Raw genomic sequence first — 12,283 nt, forward strand, 5'->3', positions numbered from 1 at the left:
TATATTTAAGGCGAGTACAGGAACTGGAACCGAAACCGAACCGAACCAAATTGTGTAGAAACCAAGTAAGAAACAAAATTGAATAGGTCCCATATGAGTACCAAATTCTGAACCGAGGTGGGACTTGTTCCGAATCTGGATCACACCAACACTCCCTAGAACTGAACCAAAACCAAATCGAATACCTGGTTCCGGACCTATTTACACCCTTAGGCCCCCTTTGTAATTATCACATGCCAATTTAGATAGGTTTGAAAATTTGTGGATTGGTAAATGTTAAGATCTTTTTATTTTTATTAGATCCTATCGAGGGCCCATAGACCCCTAGGGGTGACAATACAAGAGTGCAGCCATGGTGGCATCTCAGCTCCAAGAGGGGGGGAGGAGGGAAAGAAAGGGGAAGGGGGGTACCGAGGTAATAAGGATGTCTGACATCCGATGGGGGGGGGAGAGTTGAATCAACGACCTCTCCGTTGGACTTAGGTCAGCACCCTAATGCATTGACAACCACCACCATGCCAAGAGGCACTTCCCCAATATCTTCTATTCACATGTTAAATTTCAAACAAATTCGAGTTCAGAAATTGAAAAGTCTTTAGATTATCAAAAGGGTGTATGAGACAGTAGTAGGACTTAACTGAATGGAAATTAACCGGAGGGTATACCTGCATATGGCGAATATATTGAGTTTTGATTTGAAATTTAACATGATCAATCTAGACATCGAACGGTCAATATTGCTATTTGACCCTCCCCAGACCCTGTAGTGACTGGAGCCTCGTGGACTGGGTACACTCTTTTTAATCTAGACATCTAACTGTCAGAATTGTCATATATCAAATATATATATATATACATAGAATTGTCATATCACATTTTCATGTATTTAAAAAAAAAATCAGAATTACCATATCACTTTTTCATGTGGCAAAAATACAAAATGTACTAATATAGAAATCAACATCAGATGTGTAAGAAACATTTTTCTCTGATTCTTAAATCAGGGACCAACTTGTACCGAGAATTTATTATTCCACAGTGGCCCCATTCCCTAGAAGGGGCTAATTGCATATATATCAAGGATTGCATCTATTATGAACGCGTAGGGAAAACACTCACCATTAAAAAGTTGGGATAATGCTCTCTGTGCTGCAGCGCAGCCTGTGCTCAGGCACATGGGCAGCCTGTGCAGGGGGAAGGGTGATCATTGCACCCATCCCCATGTGCCAGGACGTAGGCTGCGCTACGGCACAGAGAACAGCGCCCCTAAAAAGTTATATGATTCATATTGCAGGAACTAAAAGAGTCAGAGGTAAACCTAAAATGACTTTAAAAGAAATGGTGAGAAAAAACATGCTTAACAGGATTAGTAACAGGTATGATCTTGAATAGAATTGATTGGAGAAAGAAGATCTATGTAACCTTAAATGTGTAGAAATTGAAATCCATTCATGATGCATAAAACACAACACAAGGATATACATAGTTCGGCAAGGTGTCTACATCCACAGAGAGATGATAGTAGTTTTCACTAAGAGAAAGGGTTGCACGCTCTGTTCCTAACGTCTCTCTGTCTTTACAAAGAATTCCTATAACCCTACTAACCCCCATCACTACCAATTTATAGGAAAAACAAAGAGATACAATTTTCCAAATTACTCCTGTATAAACCCTAAAAATTCAGCCCATAAACCCAAACTACAGAATGCAAGACATCAACCCTCAAAAAATTTATGCTTGCCACAAGGAGATTTAGAGTTTTGGACTATGATTCCAAAAGGGCAAGTAAAATTATTTAAAAAGGGGAATAATCGTTTACATGGTCATTCAATACTGTCCAAATATCTACCACACTGATGCTCCATTTACATTCAAATTTTGTGGAAATGCTATTCACAGCATCTATCAGTTTGGAAAGTTTCATGGAGATACGAAGATATATTTGTTTGGGGTAACTAGAAAGTGAGTTATATTCTTACCTCTTAAAAGTGAATTAGATCTGAATTTACTAAGCATCGTCCAACCTAGGATTTTCCTAGCATCAATCATAATAGTTAGGAAAGACAACCCCAAGCTATCTCCCATGGAAAGCTGTTCATTCCTCTTTGTTGAGCAGTTAAAACTTAGAAGCATGGACAACAGCAAATGCTCTGGCTTCACACCATCAATTTTATCAGAGGAAGCTACACTCTCCATCCACTTTGTCATGACAAAACTACACCAAAAATAGAAAATTAGTGCAACTTACACAATCACACCAATATGAACAGAAAACCAGTTCATGACACAGCATTCCAAAGTTCAAACTAAGATCATCGTGTAGGCATACTCGGACCTCCAAACTGCTCAGTTTCTCCATTAGACTCTTCTATTCCCCACTAGCAAAAGGCCAACCAGGCAAACACACGACATGAAGGCGAGGAATGATGAATTCAGCAGAAAAGAAGTGAATTCAGTGAGTTGAGGAAGAATCGGAAACGAGCAGGGAGGGACACTTGCATTGCAAAAGAGGAGAGGAGAACTAGAATGGTTGCATCTAGGATGAGTATTATTATCGATTACTGTATCTAGGTCTTGGTGTGGTGAATGATGGTTTGGTGATTATAGTTGCATCATAGGCCATGTTCAGTTTTTGTCCTAAGTTGGCAATTGCATAGAAAAAACAAGAAATACTAGTGTTCAAGGAAAGGAAAAACCGTGTAAAAGCCACAAGGATGCACCATAAATTCCTGCCAAAAATGCATAAAAATGCATGTTTCCTTACAAGTCTCAATACATTTGTCCTGGCATTTTTGTCTTAAAACCAATATCTCTTTAAGAATAAATAAATGTATTGACACACAAAGCATCAAGTTCTATCAAATAAAGGGCACTATTAAAATGCACAAGGGAATCGTTCTTGAACTCACTCTGCAACACAACTGAGATATGTTTGATGGGTCCCATCAGATCTGGGACCAAAGTTTGGTAGAAAGCCATCAACTGTTCAAATTGTGTTGCACAGTGAGTACGGGTAGACCATGATATTTTTCTTTCAATGAAACTTCAATTAGAAATTAATGATTAACTACTAATCAGTGATATACTTGGATAAGAATTGATGTTGGCCATAAATTTGAAAGATTTTTCGATACAATAATATGGTATTCTATAACAGTGTAATATATGGATGAGCACAAAGTAGATAGGCCTTTTGAACTACATGGAATTTAATTTTAGTTTCACTTTGAGGTTCTCCGATGAGTTAGAGGAAGAACAGAATTGTAATAACAGAAAACAAGTGGCTTCTATCAGATACAGAATGGGGATGGAGATAGTAGCAGGTTCAATGCAGAGTAAAAGCAGGAAAAAACTGCTTATAACTAGTAAAACAAACAATTACAACTTCAGATTCGCAACAATACAATATTATAGCATCTTTCTTGCTTTCTCCAGCCCTATAGGCCAGGGTGCAGCAACTCTACCACCACTGATCATAGGGCAGTTGTACAAGGCCTTCAATCATTGAGGGGGACTCCAATGCCATGATTTCTTGGTTGAATATTTCTACAGGTGGGTCTTGGAGATATATGCATCTCATCTGGTAAGCCCAGTCCCTATTTTCCCAAGGAGACTTCTCTCTTTCTTGGAAGCTTAGATCAGCAAACTATCTAGCTTAAGTCAGCCAAGGAGGAGATTAACAGGGACAATTTATATGTGGGATCACATCAACTAATGTAAACCCCCCCCCTCTTCTTTCTTTCCTGCCTCGGGCTTCCCTAAAAAATGCACCTTAGGGTGCCCCCATTTTGTTGTCGTCGTGCAATATTCCCCTGGTTCCTCTCTTTTCTTTAATAATTTTTTAATTGTTATTTATCAAAAAAAATTGACACAATAAAATAGATAACTTAGAACCCTCTTGATCACATGAGGTCATGACCAGGAAGTTATTAGTTGATAAAGCTTGTCTATGTAAGGGAAGTTTGAGTTTCAGAAAGGTTCCCATCTGCCATCCACTTGCAGACAGTGGCTTGTTTTGGCCTGACTCTAAATAGGTGAGGTAGGAAGGCCATAAAAAACTTGCAGCTACATTCCAGAAAAAAAAATGCAATCAAATATCTAGTGCTCAGAATCAGTCACAACTAAAAAACACTTGAATTCATTGCAGCATAATAATCACAAAATCGAGAAAGCACTTAATAGCCCCAGATTCAAGAGAGTGCTTTAGTTTATTTTAAGACCAAGTCATATCAGAATTTGGATTCTATCACTATAGACAAGTACAGAGTTCTGAATTGAACTATAAGTCACATTTCATATCTAAAAGATGAAATTAGCTTTTAACAAGCTAAAATCCCCTAGCCTAAAAGCCATTAATGCCAAATAAGTCTGAAAAACAGGAAACACAAGAATGAGGATGAATCAAGGGACCAATACCAGTCATGCAACAATTTGGGAGGAAAAAAAGGGAGAATATATCAACCATTAATTAATTTCCAACAATCTTTTCCATTTCTGTTTGATACAAAATTTATTCAAACGATCTGCCTCTCTAAAGTAGACTCATTACGAACTTCATTAACATTATTTTGTTTTGCCTTCAGCTTAGAATCGTCAAGGTATTGCTGATACAAATAAGAAGCAAAGCCCCAAAAAGCCATCAACATTGCCACCACCTTCACCCCATCCATCTTGTCATGGAAAAATAAAACAGCAGCAATAGGACCAAGAGCCAAAGCCAAGGTACTAATTACATTGGAGAAAAGTGAAGATACCACAAAAATCAACCCCACAACACCAACAGAAGACACTTGCCAAGCCACAGCTGTCCAAACTAATGTCAGAACATAAGATAATCTCCCCTTACCAAACCCATCCATCTCTCCTTTCAAGCCCCTCCATTCACCACTGGCAAAGAGGCCTACAATGCAACAACATGTGGCAACAAGTGAAGTGTAGATCTGCATTTCCAATACCACAGAAAATGTCTCACTTTTTAAAACCTTTTGGAAGGAAAGCTGCATGAGTGAAAGCTGTAGGGAGTAAATGGCTGATGCACCAAGGGTGCACAAGAAGCTCAATACATACTTCCCTCTCGAGACTCCAGCAGGTTCTGTGGAATCAGAATGAAACCCAATTAGGGCAGAAGATAAGGTAAGGACAACAACAGAATTGAGTATTAAAGCAGTGAGTTTTTGAGAATTGATGAAGAAGGCGAAGACTGCATTAAATGCCAATTGGGATGCACATATAAGGGAATAAGTTGAGGCAGAGAGGTATAAGAGCCCAATCGAGTACATCATGTTGTCACCAGCTAGAAGAATCCCAAGTGAGACATAGACAAAGATGATAGTGGTAACAGAAGGCCGACAGGAGATGGTAGTTTTGGGGGTGATCGAAGATTCCTGAGAGGAGAGGATGAAGAGTGGGATAAAGAGTATAGGAAAGGCTACAGTTTGGACAAGCGTTGCCATCCATTTACTATTTCCACCTTGGTCATAGTAGAACCTCCCAAGAAGAACAGCAGTAGTTTGACCAACAATAAGAAAGAAAATATTTACTGCCACCAAAAGCCACCAATGCCAGCGCCTGAACCTGGGTGATGATTGATGAATGGCCTGTCTGTCTGCGAGCAAATGTGGTTCTTGAATCTCTTGTACTGGAAAGAAGACACAAAACTTAAATAAATTTAGTGTGTTGATAATTCAATTGAATTTAAAAAGATCGCTGCAACTGTAGAATTTCAGAAATAAAATATTGGAGAATGCAAAGCAGAGAAAGAGAAAGAGAAGAGCTGCTAAAGTTATTGAAAATCCTTGGATAATGAACCAAGTAATCAAGAATGAGAAATGAAAAAAATAAAAAAAATTCCAGATTAAAGTTTGTCCAACAGGTTAACATTTTTGTATTCTCAATGACATGATTGTTGGATTCCTTTTACACTCAATATTCTAGCAGGATTTTCATAAGGGAGAAAGCATCTGATTGTCCAAGAAGCCACTGGATGCGGTGAGCTTTGTAGTAATCTTGTACTCAAATCAGTGTTAGGAATATTCAAAACTGTAGAATAATTTAATAGACCATTCAGTATTGTAATCCAATTACCTAGAGAATATGCACCAGGGAAAAGCTGTAAGAGCCTTTCTGTCAATTTTTAAAAGATAAATTGCTGTTATTAAGGATAAAAATAAGACAGGGTAAAACTGGATGGAAGCCATATATCTATCCCATTGGAACTTGGAAAAGAAAAAGAAAATTTATGCTTGGTGAATAAATTCTCTTAAATTATTAGTTTGATATGAGGAACAGATAAAACTCCAAATGTATAATAATAATAATAATAATCCACAACGAAGCACAGTGGAACTAGTCAAATGGTAAATTATTGGAAGCTTGAAAACTATGAGAGGGAATCCATGGTTTTTCTTCAAAACTGCTTGGAGGAAGAACAAGAGAGGCTGGGGAAAAGTAGTATTATGATTCATGGGAAAATAGTAAAACCTAATTTCTTAATACTTCTCAATTATTGGAAATCGTTTAGTTCTGATGGCTGTACAGGAAAAGCAATGAGAAACTGTGAGAGAAGATGACCAATTTGTTATCCTTAGCAGGATGGAAAGCAAACATTGGTCTTCTTCTTTTTCTCTCCATCTCCACCCCTCTTCTCCCCCTCCTCCTCCAGGGCCTACTTCTTTAGTGCCCAGAAAGTGTATCAAATTCAAAGCCCACTGCAAACCAAAATAGTTAAATAAAAAGAAATTCAAAACCCAGTTTTGGTTTCATCATCCCTTCATTTTGACTGCTCAAGGAGAAATGAACGCACATGGGTTTCGGCTTTTTTTATTATTACTTCCGTAATTAGGAACTCAGCAGGAATTCACCATAGAAGGAATTCAAAGCCCAGTTTTCTCTCGTTTGCTTATGAAGCATTACGAGAGATGGAGAGAGAGAGAAAGAGAGATACCTGGCATGTTGAGTTGCAGTGGTTGAAAGCTTGGATTTCGGCGAACAATAAAGAAGACGAGACAGAGAAGGCAAAACAGAGGAGAATGAAAGACAACCCTTCTCCTCTCTTCTTCCTGTTATTCCGTTGTCGCATTAGAAATCAGAAGAAAAAAACTCGTTAAACCTTACTAGTAATTAGGGTTTCTTTAGCTTGCCTGAGATGAATCACAAACAACAACACTGAGCAGAATCAATCTCCTTCAGAGAACAGAGCGCTATTATAGCGGGAAACCCAAGCCAGGAGAACACTGTGGAGCCACGTCAGAAAAAAAATATTTTCTTCCAATTTTGAAACAAAACCTGGATGACGTGGAAGGTCTTTAAAATAAGCCAACCAAACTGTGCCAGCATGAGACATGCGGAGATCCTTCTCCATATTTGTACTAGAAAAGACGAATTCTACACGTGGCAGTAAAAGTCTGCTAAAATTAAACTATTTTTATGTCTCTCTCTCTGGATCTCACTGCTCCGGTAATTATCATTGACCAAAAGCACTGTAGAATATATGCTCTCCATGTATGGACTTATTGGGCAATTTTAGTTGGAGTGGGGAAAAGCTTGTTGACTAAATTTAGTGAAGGAAGGCTTTGTACCAAAGTTTTTCAACAAGAACTTTTGAAAAATGTTCTCTTATTAAAGATTGGAATAAGTTTCCTCCACTCATAGAAAATGGTTGATCCACCATTCTAGGGTTTATAAACTCCTTCTAGAATTTCTAAAATATTCTCTAGATTTTCTTTCTTGTCCTCTCCTAGCCTGCAATGAATCACCATGGATGGAAGGAAACTTGGTCTAGAAAGATTTATGAAAATTTTTAGACAAGTAGACCCAAGCATTCTACTTTTATGTTAATTTCCAGTGAATTTACAAACTGATAAAATAAAATATTGAGAATTTGCGAACCACTAAGAGGGTGGTTAGAGCCTTAGAGAACAAGGGTTTGTGAAGTGACAAAATAAATTATTTGATTTTTGTTATTTGAGATAGAATATCAGAAAAATCTTGATTTGATTCATCATCCTTTCTTTGACTCTTGCTCTTTCTTTATCTGGGAGATGATATGATCCCAAATGAACAAGTGTGAAAGTTATAATTGTAAATTACGATCGAATCTATGGAAGAATTGGTTTATACATTCCTCTTAGTCTCGACTCTAGGGATAATTTTTTTCGCTATTTTTATGATAAAATAATATAAAATAAAAGTTAAAGAATTATTAGAGTGTGTTTGGAGTTTGGAGTTTATAGCACAATACATGGGTTTGCCATTACAAACACGGTTTTAAAAATTGAATGGGAATCAGTAGAATCAGCCGTTCAAGTCAGAATCAACCAACCCCGATTTCGATTAATGTTGATTCCTATAATCTATTTTTGTAAGCAGTCATAAATGTTCTTTGAAGTTTGATCTTCATTTTTCGTGAATTTTTTTTCATTAGTGAAAATAGAAAAAAATCAATGAAAGTAACCTATTGCATCTTAACACCAAAAAAAAAAAAAAAAAACCACCCTATTGCAGCAAGTATTATTACTCTTTTATGTAAAAAAAACTTTAAAAAAAAAATCTGTGGAATTCTTTGCTTCATTCCATTTCAATTACTAGGGTTTCAGACGATTCCAATCCAATTTGAATTGAGATCAGTGAAGGCCGGTCATGTATCCATTTCAATTTTTTAAACCTTGTGCCTACCTTTGTTTATAAATTTTTTTTACATAAAAAAAATTCTCTATATTTGATCAATATATTTAAATTTGTGTTATGTATTGTAGTTTAATTTTTCTTTTAATAAAATGCAAGCATAAGTATATCTAGACGATAATATCTAGACAATGTTTTTATATGGACGAGGTTAATTTTGCCACTTGGAAGAGTGATATGTCAATTCTTACTGTTGGATACATAGGGAATGGTTTGGAATGGCTAGGTGTAAATTTCATGTCAAATTTAATCATTTATCTTAATACCCTCTCTTGTAATCCTAGTTTCAAAAATCATATCGAAATGGTAGAAGTGGCCAATTCAAATCAAGGTTGTCAATTCGTGCAACATATTTTGGAACTAATTGTGAATGCTCTTTGATCTTCAATTTTTGTAATAGAAAAATAATGAAATATATTTCTGTTAGCAAGATCTACAAGTCTTTTGAATTAAAAAACTTCAAAAATCATAAATCTACGAAAATATTTACTTCTTCTTTCCAATTCATATTTCTAAAGTGCCAGGTGATTACAACAGATTTTGAGCCAATTTCAACTGATCTTTTATCCAATTCAAGTTGGAATGAATGGCGGCCAATCATGTGTACTATTCCGGGCATTTAATCCATGCTCGAGGCTTTAATTATGCATAATGACCAGCATTTCTTGGGCATTGAATAAAAGTGAAAAAGTAGCTCGGAAGGTTCTCTTTCATATAGGGTAGATTGGCCTAATTCCACTACTTGGCTCCAAGAGGCATGTCTTGCAGATGCTATGGCTTTTGCACGCCTATCTCAATAAACTTCTACTTACCCAGGAAAAAAAAAATAAGGGTGAAAAAGAAACATTGAAAAGTCATTCATATGACCATCCAGCTTTGCATAAAAAAATATAAGAGAAAGAACGGAGCTGGACAGAGAACTCAATCCCAAAAATAGTATATTCTTTTCAAAAGCTTGGGCAGTTAAGCTATAAGTCTAAAGTAGTGATATTTTATTTTCTCTTTAAGTCATTCTAGCAAAGCTTGATTGATACTTTTATTGGTTTAAAGGCATAAATGACATCTATTTCAACCCTGTGAACGGATGATATGACTTAATTTGAACCGTAGGTTACATTGGATGGCCCTTAAATTGGTCATATGTCAAATGATAGTTTAGGTCAACTATATGAGATATCTTGTATTGATTTTTTTGTCAATATACTTTTAGTTTTTAAATTGTCTAACTTCTTTTTTTCCTTTTCAATTATTTCTTAAGCCATGAAACTTTTTGTATAGCTTAAATTTCAATAATTGTTTAGAGGGTGGGTCCCCAAAATTGTATCAAACTTTTTTTTAATGCGGAGCCAAATAATATCCATTATGCTAAAAAGAATAGCATCCACCTTTTGCTAAAGCAAACTTATTTGTTCAGGATTTTAATCCTCTCCAATGTTGTTGGTGAAGTCTGATTTGGTCCAGAAAGTGCAGTTGAATTCTTCGGAGGGTCGTTTCGGCCTCGAAACGATCTCGGAATGCTGAAAAATGGCGGGGCACCATGTCCAAAGCTGGAGTTGTGTTGGGCTCGTCGAGATCTTCGAAATGATTACTTTTGAACCATGTGTTATGTTTTGGTCTAGCCCAAGTTTTTTTGGCATTTTTTGGGCTAGGGGCATTTGTGTACTTTCTGGGGTTAGGGTTTTCTTATTTATTGTTCTTATCTCTTTGAGATAGGGTTATGAGGGTTTGTAACATTTCCAGAGAAAATAGTGAAACATGTTCTACTGCTTGGCCATGGACGTAGCTTCCATTTTGGAGGTGAACCACGTAAATCTCTGAGTTGTACGTTGTGTGTTTTCTCTCTCTATTTTTCGTTTTTCTTCTGCAAATCGTCATCCTGGGCGTTGTTTTCTTAACATCCAATTCCTAAAAGTGCGCAGTGCGACAGTGCTAGTGGAGATGTCGACACCTGTCAGCTCGGACATCCAACAGTCCATATCAATGAGTTTGGACCGTTGGATGTCCGAGCTGCCTGATGTCGACATCTCCACCTAGCACTGCCACACTGCACACTGCACACTGCACATCTTTAGGAATTGGAGAAGATTATTTTTTGTTTAGTCTCACAATGCTTAAAGAGAGGGGTTCACTAGGTGTTGATTATGAAGATGAGACCAAAGATTTAAAACCCAGAATCGGGATCCGAATTGGGTCAACTTGTATGAGCCTAATCGATCTGCTTGTTTTAAATCGGTTAGTAAATTAGATGAAAATTTATTAAAAAATAAAAATCTAGAAAAAAAAAACATATGTTTGAACTTTAAAGTTTAAATATGAAAAAAAAAAACCTTAAAGTAACTTTTTGCTAAATTAAAAATTTTAGGGAAAACTTCACGGACACCCCCTATAAGTATTCAATATGTCACGGACTTACCAAACTTGAAAAAAATATCACAGACTACCCTTATTTTATGATTATATTTCAACTTAGTCCACTTTGCGGTTGAGTTGTTGTTAGTTTTTTCATAATGGCCAAATTACCCTTAGAAGGGATAAACTTACCATAATACCCCTTAAGGGTAAAACCCCCATTTACCCAAAAAACAAAACACATCCATCGTTTTCACCCTCACTGGGCTGAAGGAAGAAGACGCTAGAACTGTGAAGTTGTACAATGAGAAATCTACGATGTGTATCCGAGTCGCAGACTCTGTTGCTTCAAGAATCGCCTGGTTTGTAGTTAAATGGGCGAACTTCGAGTAAGGGCAGGCATCGTTTAAAGCTTTGTAACAGAGTGTGAAATCCTCGGGAGATGTTTCAAATGTAAGAAGGCTTTTACCAGTTTTTGAAGAAACTCGACTATAAAGAGCTTCTGAGAAGTAATACACCAACCGCTCTATTGGACTACCATGTTTGAACGCTAGCTGTCGGAGTTCAACGAGGGATTTCACGGCGTTTTCTGGTTCAGAATCAACGACCCTGGCACAATCTAGTAGGGATTTCAGTAGGGGTGAGATGGACTCGATTTCTAGTGATTGAGCTGCGATACTGGTTGCGGGTTTTTTACGGTCAGTCTCGACGTTACACATTGGAATCTCACCTCAAGCCATCGAAGAAGAGAAGGGATTGGTGATCCAGAAGCTGATTGACGTCGATAATGAGATCCCTGCAATCTCCGACTTCAAATTTGCCATCAAGAAGCAGTTTTCCAACCTAGCAAGGCGATTGAAGCTCTTATCGCCCATGTTCAAAGAGCTCAGGGACAACAAAGACCCCATCCCTGAGGATGCTCTATCACACCCCAAACCACCCCCTAGGCGGGTCGGGCAGATGACCTGGATGTCGAACCACATCCACCAATCCCCAAGGATCCAGAAGTAGTATTTACATGTCACAAACCACACAATGAAGGTAAAAGATAATAAATGAATATTAGAGTGCAACGGAAGATAAAAGAAAAACTACCCAAAAGATCGATTATATTAATTACAGTAAAATCTCAAGTACCTATGTTATATCATATACATATCCATTTATGCTCAAAAATACAGTACACAAGAAGATTATGCTTCCGAAAGGATGGAAGCAATAGAACTACAAGATCTTCACGGGGCAGCAAAGT

At 37.2% G+C, this 12,283-nt stretch overlaps 1 protein-coding gene across 2 annotated transcripts; it reads right to left on the bottom strand.

Annotated features, from left to right (window-relative positions):
• Positions 1–4,434: 4,434 nt before the first annotated feature.
• Positions 4,435–7,078, bottom strand: LOC122663761 (probable purine permease 11). 2 transcript variants are annotated; one of them, XM_043859403.1, is made up of 2 exons: positions 6,943–7,078; positions 4,435–5,640 (listed from the first exon to the last, which is right to left on the bottom strand). In XM_043859403.1, the coding sequence occupies exons 1-2, from the start codon at positions 6,948–6,950 to the stop codon at positions 4,515–4,517; spliced, it is 1,134 nt and encodes a 377-aa protein (XP_043715338.1). In that variant the 5' UTR covers positions 6,951–7,078; the 3' UTR covers positions 4,435–4,514. The 2 variants fall into 2 exon arrangements, with proteins under 2 accessions (XP_043715338.1, XP_043715339.1); XM_043859404.1 differs by having other exon boundaries at positions 4,435–5,632; positions 6,944–7,051.
• Between the last annotated feature and the right edge of the window lie 5,205 nt (positions 7,079–12,283).

This window comes from Telopea speciosissima, chromosome 6 (genome assembly GCF_018873765.1).
Source record: "Telopea speciosissima isolate NSW1024214 ecotype Mountain lineage chromosome 6, Tspe_v1, whole genome shotgun sequence".
NCBI lineage: Eukaryota > Viridiplantae > Streptophyta > Magnoliopsida > Proteales > Proteaceae > Telopea > Telopea speciosissima.